We start from the raw sequence: 23,112 nt of genomic DNA, 5'->3' as shown, positions 1-23,112 counted from the left end.
TCACTCGCATGTACAGTCTCCAGACCTTGCCCTACAGGCACCTCCACCAGACAGCCCCCTTCTGTGACTGGAAATATGTGTTGCAATACTTCAGCACAGTTGTTATGTGACCTTAAAGGGATCTGTGTGTGATACTCAATCCAAAAGCCATACAAACCCAGATAATATCAGGGCTTGATGATAACATTAGGGAATTTAATTAGCAAGTGAACGTTAAAAAAAAAAGGTGCAGGGGGGTGTACTTGGGGAAATGAGTAGTATTCAAATACATGGATTGCTTGCAGTGTTCTAGAGCTTCTCCATGTATGAACACAACATAGGATTCACCTTCTGGAGTGCTACAATGATACTGGAGGCTGGACACTTACGTGATCCTGACCCCAACACATAGGACATTGGATTTGGATTGCCTGGTGCTATGTCCACTGGGTCTGCCTCTAGAACAGTGTCGTGTCTCCCCTATAAGACCCCTGGATACAAAGTGTGCTTGAAGCATCTTAGGGACAGAGCACAGAAACTCTATGATGCTTGCAGACCAGGCTATTCAATTGTCACTGTCCCTACATGCCTACATATCTGTCTAAACAGGACAGAATTAGGTCTGAGACTGGCTCTCATCTAGCCAGGTAGGTGATGGGGGAGGAAAACTATGACCCTTACCTAAATATGGAGTGGCTAATATTTAACAAATGAAAAACAGAGTATCAGCAAATTGACCTAGGTCTGTCTGCAATACCTAAACCTATGCACATACTGATAAAAGTCCTCTCCAAAATCCACACACACACACACACACACACACACACACACACACACGCCTGCCCCCTCAAGCTGAGATATAAACACATGTGCACACATTTCTCACATACTTAAACACACCTGATCACTTAGTCTAGCAGAAAACTTTCCTACTACTTGTGCTCTTTCACTCAGACTGGAGGAGTCAAGAATGAGCTAAGCCACCCTAGAAATGAGCTCAGAGTTTGTATTTCCTTCTCCTCATCCCCCTTGCCAGGGGAGCACTAGACAGGAAATTGCCCACAACCGCCTCCCAGAAGCCCGCCCAAACAGAGGCTGGGGAACAATTAGCCAAGGGAATTATACCCCACACCAGGGCACAGGTTGAGCAGACCTTGGCACCAGGATCATCTGCTCTTGGCACACATTTGGCAAGTTCCAGAAAGAGTATGTCAGGGGCAGGTTTGTGCTCTGTGCTGATGTTAGTGCATCATGCTGATGTTAGTTGCATCTGTAAAATTATAAGTGCTGTTTAATGCTTCAAAATTCCATAGCATTTGGTCTCCTTACTCAAAGGAGACTATATTTTGGCATTTGAAAAAGGTTTAGGCATGTGTGAGAACACGTGGCTGTCACTGTGGCAGAGGATGTACATATCATTCTGTATCATCAGTAAGGGGTATTGGAAGGTAGCCGTGACAAATGCCGTTGTTCTGGGCTTTCCTTTCATGTACAAGTCAAGAATCTCCTTCCAGTTCTGTCCAGGCTGTTCTCTGACCTGGGAGTACAGCACTCCTCCCTGAATAAATGAGGTCAGGCGAGCTGGATGAATCCAGGTATCTGAAGGCAGAGCTGGCAGCTGACAAGAAGGCAAAGCAGAAGTGGTCATGAACCTGGCTGGCTGGGCCTGAACTTGCCTCCTTGCACCTGAGGACAGTACTAGACTCGGTATTGCTTCAGAACCAGAGGCCCTGCTAAGTCCAGGTAGTAAGCTTCAGTGATGGGAAACAGCTTTGTCAATAGCTGGATTCCTGTCCTCACCCACCTCCAAGTCCTCACAGCTCAGGCCAAATCCACATGTCAACAACAGGCAGAGGACAGGCGCCAACGGTCCAAGGCATCTCCTTCTCTGCTCAGCTGACCACCGAACCCTTTTCCACAATCGCCTGTTCTCTGTCCCCAATGTCGTGGTCTGCAGGAGCCCAGGCCAGTCTGGAGGGCAGGCCCACAGTAACCAGGAGCCTCCGCCAGAGGGCAGCATTGCTCCCCATGGGCAGCTAGCAGGGAGAGCCATTCACTCTCGACATCCCCTCTGGGAGGCCGGACACAGACCAGATTCTCAAGGCCAGATTCGCAAGTAGGTACCGGTGGAGCAGACGGAGAAAAGAGGGAACACGCGCTCGTGGAAGTTGACGCGGAAGGTGTAGAGGTGGCGCATGTCCTCCACGGCGTAGAAGGACACGGCCCCCACCTCCAGATCCAGGGCCACCCGAACGCGGGACAGGTGGCCACAGCTGAGGGGCGTCCGTTCGGGGCTAGTCACCGCCCAGTACTTCCCGCTGTTGAGCTGCAGCGCCCAGACGCCCTCCTCAGGGGTGAAGGGCGTGAGGCCCTTGCGGCGCACGCTCTCTCGCGCCACGCCGAAGGCCCAGCCGTCCTTGGAGCCCACTTCCACCTCCCAGTGGTGCCGCCCGGAGGAGAAGCCGCAGGACGCCAGGACTCGCGTGTTGGTGTCAAAGCGGCGTGGGTGGCAGGGCAAGTCCTGCGCCCGCTGTCCCAGGCGCACGCTCTTAAGATCCAGAGAGAGGATGAGGCGGGGGTTGGCAGTGTCAGGGTCCAAGGTCAGCTCCACTGAAGGCAAAGACAGGGAGAGACGTCCGATGCAAGCCCCTGCCCAGTTCCCGTCAGTTGCTTCTCCTCCACCATCCCCCCCCAACAAGTTGAAGCCAAACAAATGGAATACGTGAACCTAATTTTGATCACAATTTGAACAGATCGACAAATACAATTTAAAAGACAATCAGGGAATTTCTAGCACTAGCTATTGGAAAGAATCATTACTTTTTCTAATTGTGATTATGGTTTTGTGGTTATTTTTTTAAGTCTATCTTTAGAGATAACACACTGATATTTATGGAAATAACGTATCCATGATTTGCTTCCAAATAATCCAATGAGAAGAAGCAAGTAGGGGTGTTTATGAAAAATATCAGCTGACGGTGTTGAGAACATAATATTCATTATGCTCTCCTACTTTTGTGTATATTTAAATTTTTCATAATAAAAATGTAAAATATACACATTTGTCATAAGTACTATGTTCTGGGACTGCTCTATGCCCTGGGAATCCCACAGTTCAGTATCCCTGCCTTCCTGTAGCTTCCTTTCTTGGGGGAAAGGGAGGAGAGACAATAAATGGTAAACAGGGACATTAAAAGGAGTCAGGAGAGAAGGCTGTAATTTCAATTAGAGTGGCCAGGGAAGATGAAAAGGCGTCAGTATGCATTTGAGCAAATATATAAAGGAGGTGAGGAAGCCAGGTATGTAGCTGTCTAGAAGAAGCATATTCCAGGCTGAGGCCCAGCCAATGCAGTCCAAATGCCTTGAGGTGGGGATGTGCTTAGTGCATTTCTGGAGCAGCAAAGAGCACTTGTGGCTGCAGAGTAAGCCAGGGGAGGTGTGCAGTGAGGTCAAAGCCTGTGAAGCCTAGAAGTCTATACAGAGGACTTTATTGAGTAGGAGGGCTGTCATAGGGTTTTGTGCAGAGGAGGGTCATGATCTAACCTGGTTTAGATTCTTCCAAGGTAAATTCTGACATGGGTAGGTCAGTCATCATCATCAGAAATATGTGCCCCCTTCTGCCCTCCTGCAGGTTTGGATCCCACTCATCCAGAGCTCTGGAGTAGTAAGAACCTCCTCCCTTCATGTCTTCAATCTCCTCCCGCTTTGCCTGACCCCTGCACACAAGCCCTGTCCCCAGGAGAGAACTCTGTCTGTCTGGAAGGAGGAATGGGGAGAGAGGCTCTTCCAGATGTCTGGCCCACAACTTATAGGCCTACAGGTCCCCCTGAGACCTGAGGGAGCCAGACCTGGGAGGCAAGGATGAGGGGAGGGCAGAGGCAGGCAGGCAGAAGGAACCAGCCATGCACAAAGCCTAGAGAAACAGTCATGGGTGGGAGTGGATTCTCTACATGGCCAAATAATGGGAACTCACTATCACAAGAACCATCTTACCTTTCTCCTCTTTCTCTAGCTCTCCCCGAAGATCCTCTGAGGAGGAGAAACAAAGCAGGGTATTCTTAAATGACTCAGGAGAATGTCTATCTGGCAATGGCAATGAATACCACCTCCTCTGACATTTATAGCCCCACTGGCTTACTCACTCCCCTGATACCCCAAAGGCTGAGAGTTAATGTTCAGATTCTGCATCAAGTGTGAGGGGTCGGGAAGCTCTACCCTTCCACTTCCCGCTCGTTTGCCTGAGCTAGTCTGAGCTGAGCTCTCCCTCCTCATCCCTCTTTTTTCCCCAGTACCCCTCTACCCTGACTATCTTTGGGGGAATCTTTGTGCTCTGGGGGGCAAGGGCTGCTGAATGGATTTGCCACCACCATCTCCCTGCACCAATCTGGCCTTGACACACCCTAACTCCTATTTTCTAACAAACCTTCTGGAAATCCACATTCCTGGGCCCCAAAACTACCAGAAACACTCCATGGCCACCAGCACTGCATGGCCCAGCCCCAGGCATAGGCCCTACCTTTGAACTTCTTGAGCAGCCCCTTTAAAACAAAGGTCTTGAGGGAAACATTCCAGACTTTATTCTTCATCTCAGAAGACACTGTGGTTGGCTTGGGGCCAGGCACATTGCTGCATCTACAGGACAAAGACCCTGAGGAAGGCCCACAAACACTGTCCCACTCCCACCAGGCTGTGACAATTAGGATGGCAAGGTCCTCTTGGTGGAGAGAGGTGAGAAAAAAGAGGCTGATCTTGGCAACAGAATATCCAGAGCCAGGCTGGTGGACATTTGCTTGGGAAGGTACATGGGTAAGGCAGTGTGGGAGTTGAGAGTGAGAGGTCAGGGGTGAGGGGATGAAGAGAGAGAGCTCAGCAGAAAAGGAGAAGAACCAGCTTGGAAAGACCTAAGGAACTCATAGGTCCACTCACCTGCTTAGTGTGTTTTTGAATTCCTGGAAAGAAAGATGAAAGAAAGCCAAATCAGCACCAGGTAATCTCCAGTTACTTTTGAGAAAATAAAAGTGACCCCTTGCCCTGCTTCCAGAAGAATATGCAACTTTTTTTTAATTTTTATTTTTCTTAGTAGGCTCCACAAGCAGCTTGGAGCCCAAAGCGGTGCTTGAACTCACAACCCTGAGATCAAGACCTGATCTGCGATCAAGAGCCAGAGGCTTAGTCAACCAAGTCACCCAGGCACCCAGGGATCTAGGTACTCCCAGAGGAATAAGCAATAGGGTGTACCACTCCCTACCACCTTTATGGGCCCAGGTGGCAATGGCTTTCTGCTGTGGCTGGCTTCTGTCTTATCAACTCCCTGCCCACAGCTTTGGAAATGCTCCCTTCATTACAGAATTATCACTGGAGCCTGGGTGACTAGGGTCCAGCGTTACCTCCCCTCTCTACACCACCCCAGATAAATCACAGCTCTTATGTAATGACTGGTTACTCATACCAGCATCTTTAAAACTTTTTTTTTTAAGTTTATTTATTTATTTTGAGAGAGTGCATGAGTAAGTGGGAGAAGGACAGAGAGGGAGGGAGAGCGAGAATCCCAAGCAGGCTCCTTGCTGTGAGTGCAGCACTCCACACTAGACTCAGTCCCACCAACCATGAGATCATGACCTGAGCTGAAATCAAGAGTCTGACACTTAACCAACAGAGCCACCCAGCCCCCCCTTTCAAAATTCATTAATAATTTATTAGTAATATTAAGTATTATTGAGAGAGAGAGAATGAATGAGGGAAGGACAGAGAGAGGGAGAGAGTATGACTATTTCTTTTAAAAGGAAATAGAATAGAAAATGTCAAAGTGCATCCCATGTACTAAAGTATTATTTTCTGAGACTTTTGTCACAAAGTTTATATACTGGAATGTGATATAAGCCTTGGCATATAGCTCTTTGGACCTACTTTATGTCTGCTATATAGGATACTGCTCAATACATGAATCGTTGAGTTAAGCCAGTAAGATCTTTATTGTGACTTAAGATCAAGAAAGTTTTATCACATCATTTTAGACCTTTAATCACAGAAGAAACAGGGCAGTTTTCTCCAGTCCCCTTTTGCTCAAGCATGTGATTCTACTAAACTCACAGTATCTAACTCTGTTCTCACTTGCTGTTTATGATGCCTTAGGATAAATGATCCTCTGGCCAAGCCAGACTCACCTGGAGAAACTCAAGGTCAGGCTTTCGAGATGTCTCCTGGATCTGGCTGCTGAGCTTGGAGAGCTGGGTGATTTCACCCTCCAGCTGAGCTATGTTCTCATTCTGCTTCTGTGTCACCTCCCGTGACAGTTCTTCCAGGCGGCCCAGGAGCCGGCCCTCCTGTTCCACCAGGAAGGCCCGCAGTGCCTGGAACTCTGCACCCACCTTCTCTCGCTCAGCTGCCATCTGCTTCTGTCTCAGGAGAGAAGTTGGAGAGGCAATGGGACCTGGGCATCAAGATGTAGAGTTTGGACAGGAGACTCTGAGCCATCCCACAGGACAGAGTTCCATCCCCCTCACTGGTCAGGGTTCAGAGGCTCACCTACACATACCCACCAAGCACATCCTCGAATTTAAATACCCCACCTCTGAGTACAGAGCAGTTTCAACACAGGCTCTTGCATCCCCTGTCACAGACGTGCTCTGCCATCAATCTAGAGCAACTTACACTTGCCCCAGAACCATGCTGGGCTGTAGTGTCCTCATTGGAAAAGTAGTTTTATTAAAAAATAAATCAGTACCTCCCAGAGCCACTGCAAGAATTAAACTGAGGTTACTTCCTCCCACCCCTGAACACATTTATTTTGAGTTAAAAACTAGACAACAGGCCCAAGACGGAGTCACTCATGCTAGGTACCCCATCAGGAAACAGAGACTTAATTACAGTTTCAGTTCTCCCAGAAATGGAACCCTAAACCAGCCAATCATGAGTTACCTGAACAGCATTAGTTGGATAACTGCCTGATAAACAGGGAAAGTAACCTTTGAATAATCAATCTGCTTTTTGGCCCAGTATAACTTCCTTGTGTGTGCTCCCTACTGCCTATAAAAATCTCTTGCCTTGCATAGCTTTTCAGAGCTCTTTTTCTTTTTTTTTTTTTTCAGAGCTCTTTTTCTATCTGCTGGATGGAATGCTGCCCAATTCATGAATCATTGAATAAAGCCAATAAGAACTGCAAATTTTACTCAAATTTTGTCCTTTAACATGTGTCACCCCTCCAACTTTCACTCTTCACTTTATTTCTTTTTAAAGATCGCACGCACAGTGCCAATATGGTGGGGCCCTCTGTTGTCACCCAGAGAGGGCCCACCTGGAAAGTGCCCTACTCACCAGGAGCTCCTTGCTCTCCTTCTCTTCAGTGGAACGAGACACCTCATAGTCTTCCAGATCCTTCCTCAAGACCTTCAGCCTGGACTCCAGGAGTTCCTGCAGGAGGGTGAGAAGAGGACTCTGGAAACCCCTACATGTTCCTTCCCAGAGCCATCCAGGAGAAAGAGAAGGCTCTCTTCACTGAAGAAGAGGAGGCAGGATTGAAGGCCTATCTGGATATTGGGATGGCTTACAGCCTGCACAGACACACAAAGGGGTACGGGTCAATTGAAGGGTGACTCCAAAGGCTTCAAGGTCTCACTTCCCCAAGACCATCTGTGCAGAATCTGGGCTGAAATGCAGGCCCTTTAGTAGCCCAAACTGCCAAGTTTTGTCCTCTGATTTCCTAATCACCATCAGAAAGACGTCTGGGAGGGAGTGCTCGCGGGGATTAAGGAGTAAAGAAAAATTGGGGCTCTGTGCCTGAAACCTCCATGCACACCCAAGTAAGAAAGTAGTAAAGAGAGGTGTCCCAAACGCATATCTTCAACACAGCCGAAGACAGCTTTTGGTGCTCTGTTCCACCCAGGAGTCACCCACTGCCTTACCCCAACCTTTTGGGAAGGTCGTCCCATTAGGCCCCAGGACGTGAGGACGTTGCACAGAGCCACTCCCAGAGAAAGGGCGGAGAGTGGGGGCAAAGGAAATATGGGCGTGACCGAGACACCGCTAGAAGCCAGGGACAGACCAAAAGAAAATTGCGAAGTCTGGGGGCATCAATAAGGCAATCCAGTAGGGAGCCCAGAAGGAAGCTCCAGGTGGGTGGGAGGATGATACTGGTGTTGTGTGGGTGACACACCGAGTGCTGCGATCAGTCCCAGAGCCTGTGGAACAGGAAGAAAGAAGCAGGGTCTGTCTCACCGGGGCATCCTGCCTGCCTGCCAGCGGTCTGCACTGTCTGCGCGGAATTCAGGACCCGAACTGGGGTCCTGGGAATCTGCATGGGTGCTGCCGGCCCTCACCTTAGCTTCCTGAACAGCCTCGTCTAGCGGCAACACTGCGTGCGCGCGGTGTTCGCGGGCGCGGTCGCACACCACGCAAATGGCGCGTCCGTCGTCCTGGCAGTAGAGCTTGAGCGGTTCGCCATGCTGTACGCAGCCGGCCACCGCCGCCTCCGGGGGCCGGTGTTCTCCGGGCGCGGCCGCAGGCAGGCTGAAGCGCCGCAGCAGCGTGGCCACTGAGGCCAGCTGCCTGTTGGGCCGCAGCTGTCCGGGACGCACGGGTTCTCTGCACTGTGGGCAGGGCAGCGGACAAGGCAGCGCGCGCGGTACTGCGATCGTTCCTGTGCCGGGACGCTCCCAGCAGCGCGCGATACAGGCGCGGCAGAAGCTGTGACCGCACTCCACGGACACAGGCTCGCGGAAGAGCTCCAGGCAGATGGAGCATGTGGCCTCGCCCTGCAGCTCTGCCGCCAGTGCCAACGCCTCGGCCCCGGAGCCGGGGCCAGTCCGGGGCCCCACCGCCGCCATGCGCGCCCTTAGCGCACAAAGTCCGGCGGTGCTGGAAGAGTCAAGGGATCCGACAGTATTCGGACTGGAGTGGGGAGGCCGGATCGGGCCTCCGAGTACCCACTAGGAGAAGAAGGGCGGGGCTGACGCCGGGCTGGCGGAGACTTGAGCTGAGGGCTGGCAGGGCCAGGAAGCTAGAGGGGAAGGAGAGAGTTGTGGGCGGGCCAGACCGCGCTGCTCAATCGGATCCAAGCGCCGGCTAGCGCCTTGAGCCTCGGCTCTGGGCCGCTCAATCACTGGCTTTGGTTTGTGGCCTCCTGGGTCCCCTGGAGCCCTCTGTCTGTCGCCCCCCTAGCTCAGCCCCTCAGCAGGCCTCTCTATTCTGGGTCACCCCCAGCCTGGCCCAGTTAGCCGTGGGAAACGGGCCTGGACACGTGGGAGCACACACCCAGCCTGGCTCCACTCCTGGTTGCCGCCTAAGGTCGACCCAGCACGGCCAGGCCACGGGCCCAGGGCCCAGGGCCCAGGCCACAGTGTCAAGTTCCCGGAGTGCAGGTTTGTCCTGGTCCTGTGCTGAGCTAAATTTAGTGTCTGGAACCTGGCTCTTGCCCCCACCCCCAAGTCTGGCATAGATCCATTTCCCACTGGTGTTCTCCCCCTTGTTTGTTCTTTATTTAATTTTTGGCTTCGGATAGATAATGCATTTACAATGAATTTTCCCACTTTAATTTCCTTCCCGAATAAACCAACTCTTTACTGTCCCTCCAGAACTGCCTGGAGTATTTGCTTCCACCCCCTTTTCCCATTCCCTCTGGAGGCCACTCAGGGCAGGCTTTAGCCACCACCCTCCTCAGAAACTGCTCTTGTCAAGGTCACCAGTGACCTCAGCCATCCTATCCTAAAGGCATAGGCTACTTCTCAGGCCTCACCTCACCTGCTCTCCTCTGACTCTTCCTTCTTGCTGACACTCTTTCCTGTCGCATTCCAGGATACTGTACTCCCTGGCTCACCACCCACATCTGTGGCCGCCTACATTTTTCTTGGTCTGTGTCTGGTTTCCTCCTCCTCTCCCTGCACTTGCTTAGCCCTTGGACCTCTGTGTATCCTCACTTGTGATCGCTTCCACTTTCTTGGTTTGAAATACCCTCTCCTTGTGGATGCCACAATACACATCCCTACCCAGGCTCCCTTGGGATGCCTGGCTCCCACATGCAACTCCAGGGAACATATTCTAAGGGATATCACTCCACACTCACTGTATCCGCAACTGTACTTCTAATTTGCTTCTCCACTTGTTCCTTCCACAGTCTTCCCCCATCCCACCCCATTTAATAGCAACTCTATCCCTTCAGGTGCTCAGACCAAACTGGGGAGTCCTCTATGACTCCCAAAAGGAAAAATTGCAGACACTACACACACTCCACTCTCAGTCCCCAGTGTGTCCTCACTCTCTCACATCCTCCACTGCACCATTTTCAATGATCTAATGATCACAACAATTCTGTCACACTGTTCTACCTTGTCTTCACCAGGCTGTGAGAACAGTCCTGTTAAAATGTTAAGTCAGATCAAAGTTAAGTTCTCCTCTGCTCAAACCCTCCATTGGCTCCCACTTTTCAAAGTAAAAGTCCAAGTCTTTACAGTCCTCTAAAGGCCTTATCAATTCTTTGACCCCATAACCTGCACCCAGCCTCTCTACCCCATCTCCTATCACTCTCCCCTGTTGGTTGATTCCTCTCCTTCCACATGGACCTCCTTGCTATTCCTGAAGCATGCCAGTAAGATCCTATCTCAGGGTCTTTGAACTGGCTTTTACCATTACTTGGACTTCTCTTTTCCGGTACTTGCATGGCTTACTTCCCACCTCCTTCAAGCTTTGTTTCCAATAACCTCTCAGGGAAGCCTGCCCCACCACACTGTTTAAAATCACACCTTACCACACTCTAATCTTCAATGCTGCCTCTGTTTTCTAACACTCTACCTCCCTCGTCTGGGATTTGAGCTGTTAGAGGGGATGATTGTGTCATTTTTGTTCGCGGTTACACCCCCAGATTTCTAGAGCAGTTCTTGGCACATGGTAAGCGATCGGTAAAGTTTTCTTGGAATGAACTGATTTAAGCGTGGCTCAAAATTCAGATATACAGAGCAGTTCACAGAGAAAAGTGTGTCCACTCTCTACGCTTCAGTCTGTTCCCCATCCCAAGCGATCAACTTCGCAATTCTGAATTATTTTATACAAATATTATGAATTTTACTACACTCCCTTTCCTTTTGTTTAACAAACGTAGCAGTCTGCACACAGTCTTCCTTCCTTCTCTTTTTCGGATCACAGTTCATTTTGGGGATTGTGCCCATGACTTGCCCCTGCCTTCAGGTGTTTATGCCCTCTTCTTCCAGCGAACGTCCCCTCAGTGGAGCTCTGCTTGCCTGGAATCAGTAGAGGACTCTGAAACACAGCTCCAACCGCTACCCGACTGACTGGCTTTGCAACATCTGAATTATCTCAATCAGCCATTCACGTAGCCGCTTTTTGTACTAATACACGGCCAAGTGAGTATGTAGAGAGGCTGCTCTAGAGGTGGGGATGTAGCTCAGTGGTAGAGCGCATGCTTTGCATGTATGAGGCCCCGGGTTCGATCCCCGGCATCTCCAGCGCGGAGTATCGCGTATGTTTTTTCACCAGTTTTGAAACCAGGCGTGTTTGCAAAGCCTGGGAAATAAACTTAATATCTTGGAGTTTGCGCAGGTTGGATGGGGCGGCGACGGGACCCGCCTACTCGAATCCCCAGATAATGCCTCAGAACTCCTGATTAAAATGTCACAGCGTGAACTTGCCAGTGCCAGAGGATGAGCGCGTTATCCGTCCTTAGCTCGCTTCGCTGCACTTTCCGGGAATGGAAAAAGCTCAGGTCGCTGGCAGAGCAGAGTAAGCGGAAAGCAGACAGGGTAGGAGAGGCAGTCAGGTAGGATCTGCGGAGTGTGAGTTCACTAGGCAGCCAAGCCGCCCGATTAGATTACAAATAATCCGACCTTTAAATTGGAGCTAGTCTGAATATTACCTTGAAGTAAAATTTATTGAGAATAACCCCGCGGGCGCCCGGCTAGCTCAGTCGGTAGAGCATGAGACTCTTAATCTCAGGGTCGTGGGTTCGAGCCCCACGTTGGGCGCAAGGTATATCTTTTGTACTTGCTAGTGCAAATTGATTCACTTTGATTTACTACCTCCATTGCTCTGGACCAAAAAACAAAAACAAACCCCCCCCCCCCACCTCATTCTGGAAATTTCCGGTGTGCAGTAGTCACTGGGCCTTTTCTTGTAGTTACACGTTTGTTCATGGATTGATTTATCCTTTACTGCTAGTAAAGTGAACTTTATATAAGTATATGTAAATTATTAGTTTTTTTAAATTGTTAAAATATGCAAAATAAACTTTACCGTTTTAATAATTTTTACATGTACAGTTCTGGAGCTTTTCACAAATTCACACTGTTGTGCAACCATCTATCTCCAGAACTTTTTCGTCTTTTCCAACAGCATCTCTACTTAGGAAATACTGTCTCCATTCCCTCCTTCCTCTAGCCCCTGGCAACCACCTTTCCACCATCTCTATGACTACTCTAGGGACCTCATACATATATTTGTTCTTTTATGACTGGCTTATTTCACTTGGCATGGTGCCTTCAAGGTTCATCTGTGTGTGTCGAAATTTCTTTCTTTCCATAATACGCTACATTATTTTTAACTGTTTATCTGTCTGTAAACACTTGGTTAGTATCCTTCCATTTTTTGGCTATTGTGAAGAATGCAGCTATTAGCATGGGTGTGCAAATATGTGTTTGAGTTCCTGCTTTCACTTTTGTTGGGGATATACCTACAAGTGGAATTGCTTGTCATACGGTTTCTTTTTATCTTTTGAATTTTAACTCCAGTATTATAACATATGGTATTTCTATGTTTAATATTTTTGAAGGATCACCATACCATTCTCCATAGAATTCCACAAAATAAGTTTTTAAATATCTTTTGAGTAGGTTACACACTGGTTAAAAAATTGAACCATATATCAAAATATTCAGTGAAAACTGTCATCTTCTCTCCTTAAGTAACAACTTTTGTACCTGTGTATATATTCTTCCACAGTTACATATATTTTGATGCAAATATTTTTCTATTTTCCTCTGTTTTATACAAAAAGATAATTACAACTCTTATATTTGGAGATCTTTCCATCTCAAGACATAGGAAATTTTCTAAATCTCTTATTTCTTTGTTTTTGCAGCTGCATCATATTCCCCTGTAGACAAATCACAGTTTAACAAATCACCTACTGATGGACATTTATGTTGCTTCTAACCTCTTATAATAAATTCTGCAGTTAGTAATATGTTGTGTTACTTTGCACTTTTGCACTCATATCTGTGGGGCAAATTCCTAGAAGTGAGATTGCTGGGTCAAAGCTTAAATGTGATTGTAATTTTATAGAAATAGACAAATCACTGGACTGTGGATTTTATAGATTGATATTCTTTCCTACTAGCCATGAATCAGATTGCCTGTTTCTCCACTGCTTTGGTGGCAATGGACTGTTTTATCAAATCTAACATGATTCTACTCCCCTTAAAATTGCCAGGGTCCCTTACTGCCTGTCCTACATAAGATGATACCCATTGCAGGGCCTACAGGGCACTGCCTGACAGGAACAGGGAATCTCCTTTTGCCTCTCAGAGGAGCATACTCAGGCAAAAGATTATGAAGATCACAGTGTCAATCCATTTATGAATTCTAATACAATTCTATAGGACAACATTATTTTTTCTTTTTCAGGCCTGGTTCTGTGAAGGATATTATGTTTCCTTCATTTGCAAAGCCACAACATCTTTGGAAAGGCAAATTCAGTTATTTCTTACTCTGCAGATTTTCTCTCTTGAAAGGGAAGAATCCAACCAAACATAAGAAATTAAATTTGTATGTGACTTTCTGTTTGGTCTTGGTGTCACATGGGGCATGTGTAAATTATTACATCATGGGGGCACCTGGGTGACTCAGTGGGTTAAGCTTCCATCTTCACCTTCGGGCGTGAGCTCACAGTTTGTGGGTTCAGGCTTTGCCTTGGGTTCTGTGCTCAGAGCCTGGAGCCTGCTTCAGATTCTGTGTCTCCTACTCTCTTTACCCTTCCCCCACTCATGATTTCTTTCTTTCTCTCTCTCTCTTTCAGAAATAAATTTAAAAAATTATTAGATCATGCATGTAAATTGTGGTCTACAATAATTATACATAATTTATATATAAAGTATTAATTCACCATCCACTTGAATATTTTTATCTAAAACCTCATTTGAAACAGAAAATTATCTCCAGGTTTAAAATATTTATGGCTATTTTCTAACTAGTCTAAAAATACTCCCGTATCAGCTCTTTCTTTAACAGTCAGTGGTTTCCCTTTACTGGCTTGACAAAGTCATTCTCCTAGGGTCTCCTGATGTGTAGCATCAAGAGAAATGGCTCAACCGCCATCAGATCCTACCCTGTTATTTCATTGCTGTTTATATTATGTCACATTTGTTAAGGGTACAAAGTCCCCTCAAGAAAAGCCAGGTCTTGGCCACATGCTGGTGTCCTGGGGAATGTGCATTTGGGATAAGTAGGAAGACAAAATGTCAATCAGAGCAACCTAATTCTGGAAGACTGCATGCCAGAGGAAGAGTGGCCAAAGAGATGACCCAGAATGACCTCCTCCATTCTGTGACAGGACCAACTGGATTAAAATCACTGGGTATTTTGGGAAACTCTCTCTGCTGTCATTTGAGATGTTTAATGTCTAAGGGCTAGGGAGGCTTTTGAGTATGGAAAAGAGTACATATTTGTTCTGTGATTAATATTAAATGTATCACAGTTGTCAATGTTCAAGCCTAGTTTTTCTCAAGGTTTAAAATTCAACTTATAAATATTTTGCTTTTCTTATAAAGCTAGCACATTTTGGAACAAGAAAATCACTAGGTCCTTTCTCTAGTTACTTCACTAGTGCCTTCATGAATTGTGGTTATCGAGAAAGGCATCATCCCGAACATCTCAGCCACTGGTGATATTTTCTCTTAGACATTTCAGGTAACAGTTGTGGATGTAGCTATCTGCACCCTCATTGAATGTGGAGGAGAGGGAGGCCCTGATTAGACCACAGGCGCAGTGTAGAGCCGGTACCTGAACCTTAGTTGCTGCTGCAGTCTCCCTGCTTTCACCACCAACTCATAGCAGTTAGAAACCGCAGGTGCTAATGGAGGACCAGGCGGAGGGAAAGAGGGAAAGAGAGTTGGGGAGAGAGAGGGACAAAAAACCTGAGACACTATTGAATACTGAAAATGATCCGACGGTTGAAGGGGAAGAGGGAGGGGGGAAAAGAGGTGGTGGTGATGGAGGAGGGCACTTGTGGGGAAGAGCACTGGGTGTTGTATGGAAACCAATTTGACAATAAACTATTTAAAAAAAAAAAGAAGTACACAAGTCCAGTTATAAATAAATAAATAAATAAAGTAAGATTAAAAAAAGAAACCTCAGGTGCATTGTCTATTTGGAATCTTCTGAATGAACCTATGTGTTCATTCGTCTGTCCTTAGAAACTCCACATTGAGGTCCTACTGTATTTCTAATTACCCTGGGAGGCCTCTAAGACTACGGATCCAGTATCCTCCATTCCTTTTTCCTTGTAAACAAAAACAGCATCTAGTGGGGATGGAATCATCAGAAGACAGAGCCAAGGAGGTATAGCTGTGGCTCCTTATCCTCCAAGTCCCCGGTCTTCCTTCCCTCATTGAATCCATCAAGCACACTCCTACCTCAGAGACTTTTGACCCCCTGCCCACTCTCCCAAAGACCTCTTCCCAAGATCTTTGAAAGGTTGGCTCCTTTTTATCTTCCTGACACAGCTTATTTTCACTTCCTTTTTTTTTCTTTTATTTTTTAAACTTAAATTTAAATTTATTTTTTAAAATTTAAATCCAAGTTCATTAACATATAGTGTAATAATGATTTCAAGAATATAATTTAGTGATTTAGCACTTACATATGACACCTGGCACTCATCGTAGCAAGTGTCCTCCACAATGCTCCTCAAACGTTTAGCCCATCCCCCCACCCAGCACCCCACCAACAATGCTCAGTAGCCATCTCTGTTTGCTTACCACTCTCATTAATTTTTTCACAGTCCTTATCACCTTCTGAGATAGAGACAGTGGGGTGGGAAGAGATGGAGGTAGAGATAAAACTGGAATTGTGGAAGAGAGGAAATTGTTGAAGCTGGGTGATAGGTACTTGGGTTTCATAATGCCAGTATCTCTACTTTAAATTTTCTATTAAAATTTTTTTAACAAATAAAGCAAAAGGGAATATAATTACTTATGAGTGAGAGGTTAAAATTTTAGGTAGATAATTTTGTAGAGTAATGATGTTGAGGCTTATTTGAAAAAATATAAAGATCTAGAAAAGTGACAATAGAACCCTCAGTACTAACTCATATCCTTTAAACAATTTCCTTGGGGTCCTCGGAAGCAGGGGAGCCAGAAACTTGAGCTCCATGCACTGTCCTAGCACTTAGATTTGGCTTTCTTCTTTCACTTTCTACTGAAAAAAATGGAAGCTCTCTCAACATTCTCCTGCATCTTTAGGCAGGAAAAATTACAGATGGGTCCAAAGCGTGAGTAGCTTCCAGGAAACAAGGATGCTTTCAAATGGTCAGGGCAATGCTGAACAGATAAAGGGGCCAATATGAAGGGGCTCCCAATGACAAGAAGCTACAATTTAAGTATCAAAAAGAATAATAATTAGCATTAATTGAAACAAGATGAGCCTAGGAAAGCTTTAAAAACCATGATGACAAGTTAGCATTAAGTGTAACCCAAAAGAAATATGACTCAAAGCAGACAGCTTCCTGCATAGCTTGTTGCCCGGCCCAGCTGGGGTTTTGGTGTTAATTGTGTTGCTTTGGATTTGTTTACTATCTCCACAAGGAACAGGAATAAAAACTCTTAGATTAAAAAAAAAAAAAAAACTCTTAGATTAGTTGAGGCACAAACCAAAATTCACCTGGTAAAGAGTGATTGAGTGATGGTACTGGCTTCCCAGAGTCCTGAGGCCACCAAGAAGATCAGTTTACGGCGGAGGGGGGAGGTGCGATGAGTCCAGGAGACTCTAGCAGTGTAGTGTAGAGCCTGGAGCCTGCAGTGAGCAGCATGTACTGACTTGCCTCAAATCAGTTGGTAAAACACGAAAAAAAGCAAGAGGGAGAGGGAGAGGGAGAGGGAGAATGAGGGAAGGGAAGGGAAGGGGGAAGGGAAGGGGGAAGGGAAGGGAAGGAGGAAGGAAAAGGAGAAAGAAGAAAGAAGAAGGAAGGAAGAAATGGGATCAGCAGGGGAAGGAGAAGCTTTCTCCCAGGTGTGATCCAGAATCCTCACTCTTCCCTCCTCTGGGTCTCTAAGTTCCATGGCTGGGCTCTAGCCTTCTTGGTTGGATGAGTGCATCTGTAAGTTCTGGGAAGGTATACAAATAAGTATGAAAAAGCAATGATAAAGAAATGGTTAAGATATTGATTTTTTTTTCTTATGCTATGTTTGGTTATGCTTTGTCTGCATTTAAGATGTGTGAAACTTTGAAGACAATTTGATTTACAACTTTGATGTTTTATTTAGCTTTCCAGTTTAACAAAAGTGCTAGGAAAGAAGTTGCTCGTCAAATCTTTAAGTGTGTCTTGTCAGGTATGAAAGTGTGAACCGTATTTTCCAGGGTGTGAAAACAGGCTGCGCTGCAGAGGTCCACAAAGTGTGCATCTCTACCGACATCTCTCAGGCCTGGAACACTGGCCTGGAGGCTGAGAGCATCTCTGGGCTGCTTCTCTAAAGCCTTTTTCCCCTTGACCTCTAGAGCCTGCTTCCCAATACACCTGAGGCATCTCACAGGATCGAGGCTGATGAGCTTCAAGTGAGGAATGGTGAAGAGGGCGGCTGACCAAGATCCTTGACCTTTGACCTTTGGACTGCTCTCTGCCGCTCAGGAGACACTGGACAGTGGGAGGAATGCGGGGTAGATACCAGGTGGTTTGCATGAGGAGGCACGTGGGGAGCGAGAGTAAGGCGCCACTTGGAAGAGCAGAGGTGGCCCTACTCAGGACAGGTGGATGCGGAGGGCCCAAGCTGGAAATGAAGCCAGTCGGTGTAGAATTGTTTGTGGTAACACCCATAGTGAGGATGGTGCAGCCATTGTCGTTGGTTCCACTTGGCCAATCACTAACGGTCAGCTGGCAGAACCAATGCAGCCTCCTCGACTGTGCTTACTTGAATTTCTCCACGTGCCCCACGTGCCCTGTTTCTTTTCCTCTTCTCCATTCTTTAGGTCTGACCTCTATTTCCTCTACTTCACCATTCCTCACCTTACATGATGTGTCTGTGGCTCAGAGGCGTCACCTGTGAACAGGAAACAACAATATTAAGTTCCCCGCAGGATTGATAGGTTCCTCTGAGGCAGACACCTACTCTTAGGCAGACACCTACATTGTAGGTAGTATGGTCGTTATCTCCGCAAAGATCTTACCTGTGAACACTTTTCCCTGGCCTGACTTCCACCATGTATTTCCAGCTCATTCCTTTTTGCACTTTTCAATATTTCATTCGCGGTTGCATGCCATTCCTTCCCTTTTTTTGTCTTTTAACCTGCCAGGCTTGTACGTTCTCTGAAGAAAGGTGTAAAAACATAGACCACCTTCTTTGTACCACAGATCTAGAGACCTGAACTGTATTGGTTGAAGTGAAGTGGTCATGAATTGGAAAAGACATGAGTACGTGAAAAACTATGATAAAGTATCTATTCATATACGCACATATATTCCAAGGACAAATGACCGAAAGAGAAATTCATTCAAATTGTTGAACAAAAGTAAGTACCAGCTCTGTTTCCGCCCGGTTTCGAACCGGGGACCTTTCGCGTGTTAGGCGAACGTGATAACCACTACACTACGGAAACCCGCGGTGAGCAATTCTTTCCATGCTCCTTCTAAGACGTATGATCGTGGGAATGGCCCCGGTCTCCGCGGAACCTGCGAGCGGAGTCCTTGGACTCCTTTTTCCTGGTTTACCAAAGCCTCTCACTTCCACTGTGGCACTAACTACAGAAAGCTCGATCCCTTAGGTAGGTCTTGAAATCAGTCGCATTCTGCAATTTAAAAACCCCAAACGGCAGTAAATGAAAGCAGCGGGTCTCTCAAGAAGGAAGGTAAATGTGAGTGACTTCGGATGTTTGAATACTAGATAACTTACTCCATTTTGTCTCTTCCTTCTAGGAAGACAGCGGGAAGGTTTAAATTCTCACTCAGTTTGTGTTGGATTGAGACTAATGATTTAAAAGATTAAAGAAATACTAAATGCATTCAAAGAATACGAGACTTGAATATATTTCGTTAAAATGTAAATATAAATAAGCCAAAAATAAAACTGTTTTTACGTTATGCTTTCAAAATAATTGTTTAACTTATGTAAAATTATCTTTTAAAAATAAAGGGGACCCAAGTGCCACAGAGCCGGAGCCCGAGCTGCCTCCGCAGTCACAGCCACGGAAATTCTGGCTTCTGGAGTTACGGTGAATGATGAACTAATCAAAGTTTTTAATGATATGAAAGTAAGAAAATCTTCTACACAAGAGGAGATCAAAAAAAGAAAGAAAGCAGTTCTCTTCTGTTTAAGCCATGACAAAAGACAAATAATTGTAGAAGAAGTAAAGCAGATCTTGGTGGGTAACATTGGTGATACTGTAGAGGACCCCTACACACCTTTTGTGAAGCTGCTACCTCTGAATGATTGCCGATATGCTTTGTACGATGCCACATACGAAACAAAAGAGTCTAAGAAAGAAGACCTAGTATTTATATTCTGGACTTCTGAGAGTGCACCTTTAAAAAGCAAGATGATTTATGCTAGCTCTAAAGATGCCATTAAAAAGAAATTTACAGGTATTAAACATGAGTGGCAAGTAAATGGCTTGGATGATATAAAGGACCGTTCAACACTTGGAGAGAAACTGGGAGGCAACCTAGTAGTTTCACTTGAAGGAAAACCCTTATAAAATGACAGTCAAGTGCTATCTGGATCTTAAGGAGCTTCCATTTCTCCAGCTCAAATCAACTGAAATAGTATTAGGTGTTTTTTGTTTTTGTTTTTGTTTTTTTTCTCTTCCCACTTGGTCCTTCCAATACAGTGAATAAAGGAAATACCATTCATGTGAGCAGCCTATCAGTGATTGCCATTAGACTGTTCAATACGGTTACTTTTATGTAGAACCCAAGGAATGACTACCCGTCATATGTTAGCCAAAACAACTGGTTATATGCCTCCCTTGCAGCAAGCACTACAATGAAAGTGATTGTCGATAGCTTAGAACACTGCAAAGAGTAAGCTGATCAAATGCCTTGAAAGTATTATCCGCTGGTCAGATGGTAAACTTTATTCAGTATTATTTATAGTTGCACTTGATTGCAGTTCTGTGAGGCTCGAGCATTCATACACCTCACCTGCCTTGGCAAGTCTATGTTTGTGACATGGCGGCACACTGGGCATTGAAAGCACTTTTTTTTTGTAATGAGTATAACCCACCCCCTCTCCCCCAAAAGGAATGCCAATTAAGTTTTGTTAACTGTGTCATCAACTTATCCTAGTACCTCAGTATCATTCCTGTTACCTGCATATCTTAAAAGAAACAGCTGTTATTAATGCCTTTTTGTTTTCCATTGAGTGTACACTACTAAAGCAGTGTAGGAGTTCATGTTTACCATGTAAGTTGTGCAACACTAAAAATATTTTGAATATCCATCATGATGGCAATTTCTGTATAAAAGAGCCTTAAATGGAACATTGTTTTTGAGATCAAACTCCTTACCCTCACAAAAATGGCCACGTTGCAATAAAAATGGTGGCATATTACAAAAATAAATAAATAAATAAATAAATAATAAAGGGGAAATTGAAATTATAAATATCAAATTTTAACTCAGTGTTATTTAAATAAAGCTGAATATTTAATTAAATTTTGGAAATGTAATGAAATCTTTTAAGTATTTTGTAAAAACAAAACTAATCAATTCTAGCATTGAATATCCAGAATTGGGATAAGGCTTAATGCAGGTGTATGTAGATCTATATATATGCAAATGTAAGAGCAGTATAGATTATTTAATATTGCAAATGTTTTTTTGGTAGCCTAAGCTGATTTCAGAAGACCTTCGGAGCCAGGAATTGGAATGGAGTCTGAGTCCGTCTGAGTTGGGATCCTTGACTGGTCTTCAACTCATAAGCTGCTCTTGTCCAAGTCTAACTCTTGGATTGAGGTCACCAGGGGCCTGCTGGTGGCCCAATGCATAGATGTTTTACTACCTTCCCTTATTACAACATGTATGGAACTTGACTTAACCAATCTGTTCCTCCTTTTTTGCACATCTTAGCTCCCTTGGCTTTGGTGGAAGCTTTGCTGCTAGTTTTACCCCTATTCCGACTCTTCTCAATCTACAGAAGGCCATCTCCCTGTAGAGTCTCGTCGCCATTGACAGTTTGACCTAGCTTCTACCCCTGTGTCTGTGGCTCCAGCAATGACCACTCTCCCCAAGTTTCAAATCCACATGTTTTGGACATGACCTTTTAGACATCTCCCCACCTGTTCAAGACTGAACTCATTACTTGTCTCTCACCGCTGACCCCATTCCTCAGTGTTAGAAGGTTGACAGTTAGTACCAGCATCCTCTAAACTGAGAAGGCACATTAAGATGGAAAAAAGGAAGCAAGCTACTCCCTTACTGCTTTCACAGAGTTTTATTCAGAGCAACTTACTGAAAGGGAGATTGGGTGAGCACAGAGCACCCAGGCCGAACCAGGCCGTTCTCCACCCACATTCTCCACAGTTATAGTCCAGCCAGTCCAGACCTTAATCCCTAGATTTTATGTTGTGAGGGGTATGGCAGTGAGGTCATAGGGCAGTTATTTAAAGTAATGTCTTCTGTGTGCCACTTCAGGGAAGGTCAGAAAAAGCTTAAGAGCAGCCTGGATCACTTCCAGATAGGATTACAAACCGGGCCTGGCTGGAGACAAGCAGTGGAAGGGGTGAAGAGGAGAGAGAAGGAGGAATTGTAGCAAAAAGCTTGGAAGGATATGGGAGATGGACCAAGAAGCTGGTCCACTTGGGTTTCCCTTTAATAAAAAGCCAGTATCTGGTAGGAATGTTTTCCATTTCCAGTGAAGATAGCTAAAAAAAAAAACAAAAAAAAAAACCAAAAAAACCCAAAAACAACCCTGAAAAAAAACAAAAAAACAAAAAAAACCCCAATTTGCAAATGAATCCATTCTTGTACAAGAGAAAATGTCAAAGTTGAAACTCTTGGGACACAAGTTTATTTAGACCCATTAATTCCAAGATAAGACCACAGTAGGAGTAACTCTCCAGGAAGGCATGAGTGAGCTAGGATTGTACCAGCCAATCTACCTATTTTACAAACTATGACCAATTCCTGTCCAGATTGCCCTCATAGGGTGCCATGTGAAACCCTCCCTAATTCCCACACACTTCTGAGACTGAAGGCCATTCGAGCCTTTGCTTAGCAAGTTTAGTAACTGAGCTTTACATGATTAACAGACTTCTCTTGTGGTCTGGAGTGTATGTGAGAGAGACCTCTATGTCCAGAAAACAGAAAATAGGCTGAATTTGTGGGACTAAAAAAACCCAGTTAACATAAAGAAATGAACTTCAACTGAAGGAAGAACTTCATGACAAGTAAACTGAGGATGTTCAGGTTAGAATGTTCCCAAATAAAGGATATTTTTACATTCCCCTCTGTGTGGGGCAACATTTAAAAGATGGACCCTTAAAAAGAGAATATGCTGAAGATGAGGGTGTCAGATTAGGAAGAGAACCTCTTTCCTGACGAAAACAAACATAAAACCCGGCGGTGGTAAGAGCTCGAGAATGCCAGTCACTTAGGTGATCACCACTCTGGGGGGCCTCAAGTCTCCTCCCCCCACTCCCAGCCCGCAGCTTCCCCTTCTCGTCAGCTTCCAGAAGCCATGCAGTAAGCTTCCCTCCGTGCGCAGCTCGCCCTGGACACCAGACGCCTTAAAGGGTTGACCGTGCTCGGGCGAATTTCAGCAGGCAAAATGGTGGCCTGAGACATAGGCCCCTGAGGCATTTGTCCACTAGCGCCCAGCTTCACTCTCTTTAGGCCAGCGAGGCATTCTTTTGTTGCGCTACTACTGATAAGACACCAATCTAGTTTCCTCCTGCTTGGCCAAGGATGCAGAGGCCCACTCGGTGTGG

The 23,112-nt window shown here is 45.8% G+C and overlaps 1 protein-coding gene, 3 non-coding genes and 1 pseudogene across 12 annotated transcripts; 3 read left to right on the top strand and 2 right to left on the bottom strand.

Annotated features, from left to right (window-relative positions):
* Positions 1 to 971: 971 nt before the first annotated feature.
* TRIM7 (tripartite motif containing 7) lies at positions 972 to 8,954 on the bottom strand. 9 transcript variants are annotated; one of them, XM_029941705.1, is made up of 8 exons: positions 8,295 to 8,385; positions 7,881 to 8,156; positions 7,294 to 7,389; positions 6,144 to 6,374; positions 4,906 to 4,928; positions 4,496 to 4,611; positions 3,973 to 4,008; positions 972 to 2,589 (listed from the first exon to the last, which is right to left on the bottom strand). In XM_029941705.1, the coding sequence occupies exons 2-8, from the start codon at positions 7,905 to 7,907 to the stop codon at positions 2,078 to 2,080; spliced, it is 1,041 nt and encodes a 346-aa protein (XP_029797565.1). In that variant the 5' UTR covers positions 7,908 to 8,156; positions 8,295 to 8,385; the 3' UTR covers positions 972 to 2,077. The 9 variants fall into 9 exon arrangements, with proteins under 9 accessions (XP_029797565.1, XP_029797564.1, XP_029797566.1 ...); XM_029941704.1 differs by lacking the exon at positions 7,881 to 8,156 and having other exon boundaries at positions 8,295 to 8,954; XM_029941706.1 differs by lacking the exon at positions 8,295 to 8,385 and having other exon boundaries at positions 7,881 to 8,262.
* A 2,406-nt stretch (positions 8,955 to 11,360) lies between these two features.
* On the top strand, positions 11,361 to 11,432 carry TRNAA-UGC. The gene has a single exon. It is a non-coding gene; the product is annotated as a tRNA-Ala (tRNA).
* Positions 11,433 to 11,875: 443 nt separating this feature from the next.
* Positions 11,876 to 11,948, top strand: TRNAK-CUU. Its single transcript has one exon. It is a non-coding gene; the product is annotated as a tRNA-Lys (tRNA).
* A 6,765-nt stretch (positions 11,949 to 18,713) lies between these two features.
* Positions 18,714 to 18,786, bottom strand: TRNAV-AAC. The gene has a single exon. It is a non-coding gene; the product is annotated as a tRNA-Val (tRNA).
* A 630-nt stretch (positions 18,787 to 19,416) lies between these two features.
* On the top strand, positions 19,417 to 19,881 carry LOC115294591 (annotated as a pseudogene).
* Positions 19,882 to 23,112: the final 3,231 nt, after the last annotated feature.

This window comes from Suricata suricatta, chromosome 6 (genome assembly GCF_006229205.1).
Source record: "Suricata suricatta isolate VVHF042 chromosome 6, meerkat_22Aug2017_6uvM2_HiC, whole genome shotgun sequence".
NCBI lineage: Eukaryota > Metazoa > Chordata > Mammalia > Carnivora > Herpestidae > Suricata > Suricata suricatta.
This window is presented reverse-complemented; position numbering and strand designations above follow the sequence as displayed.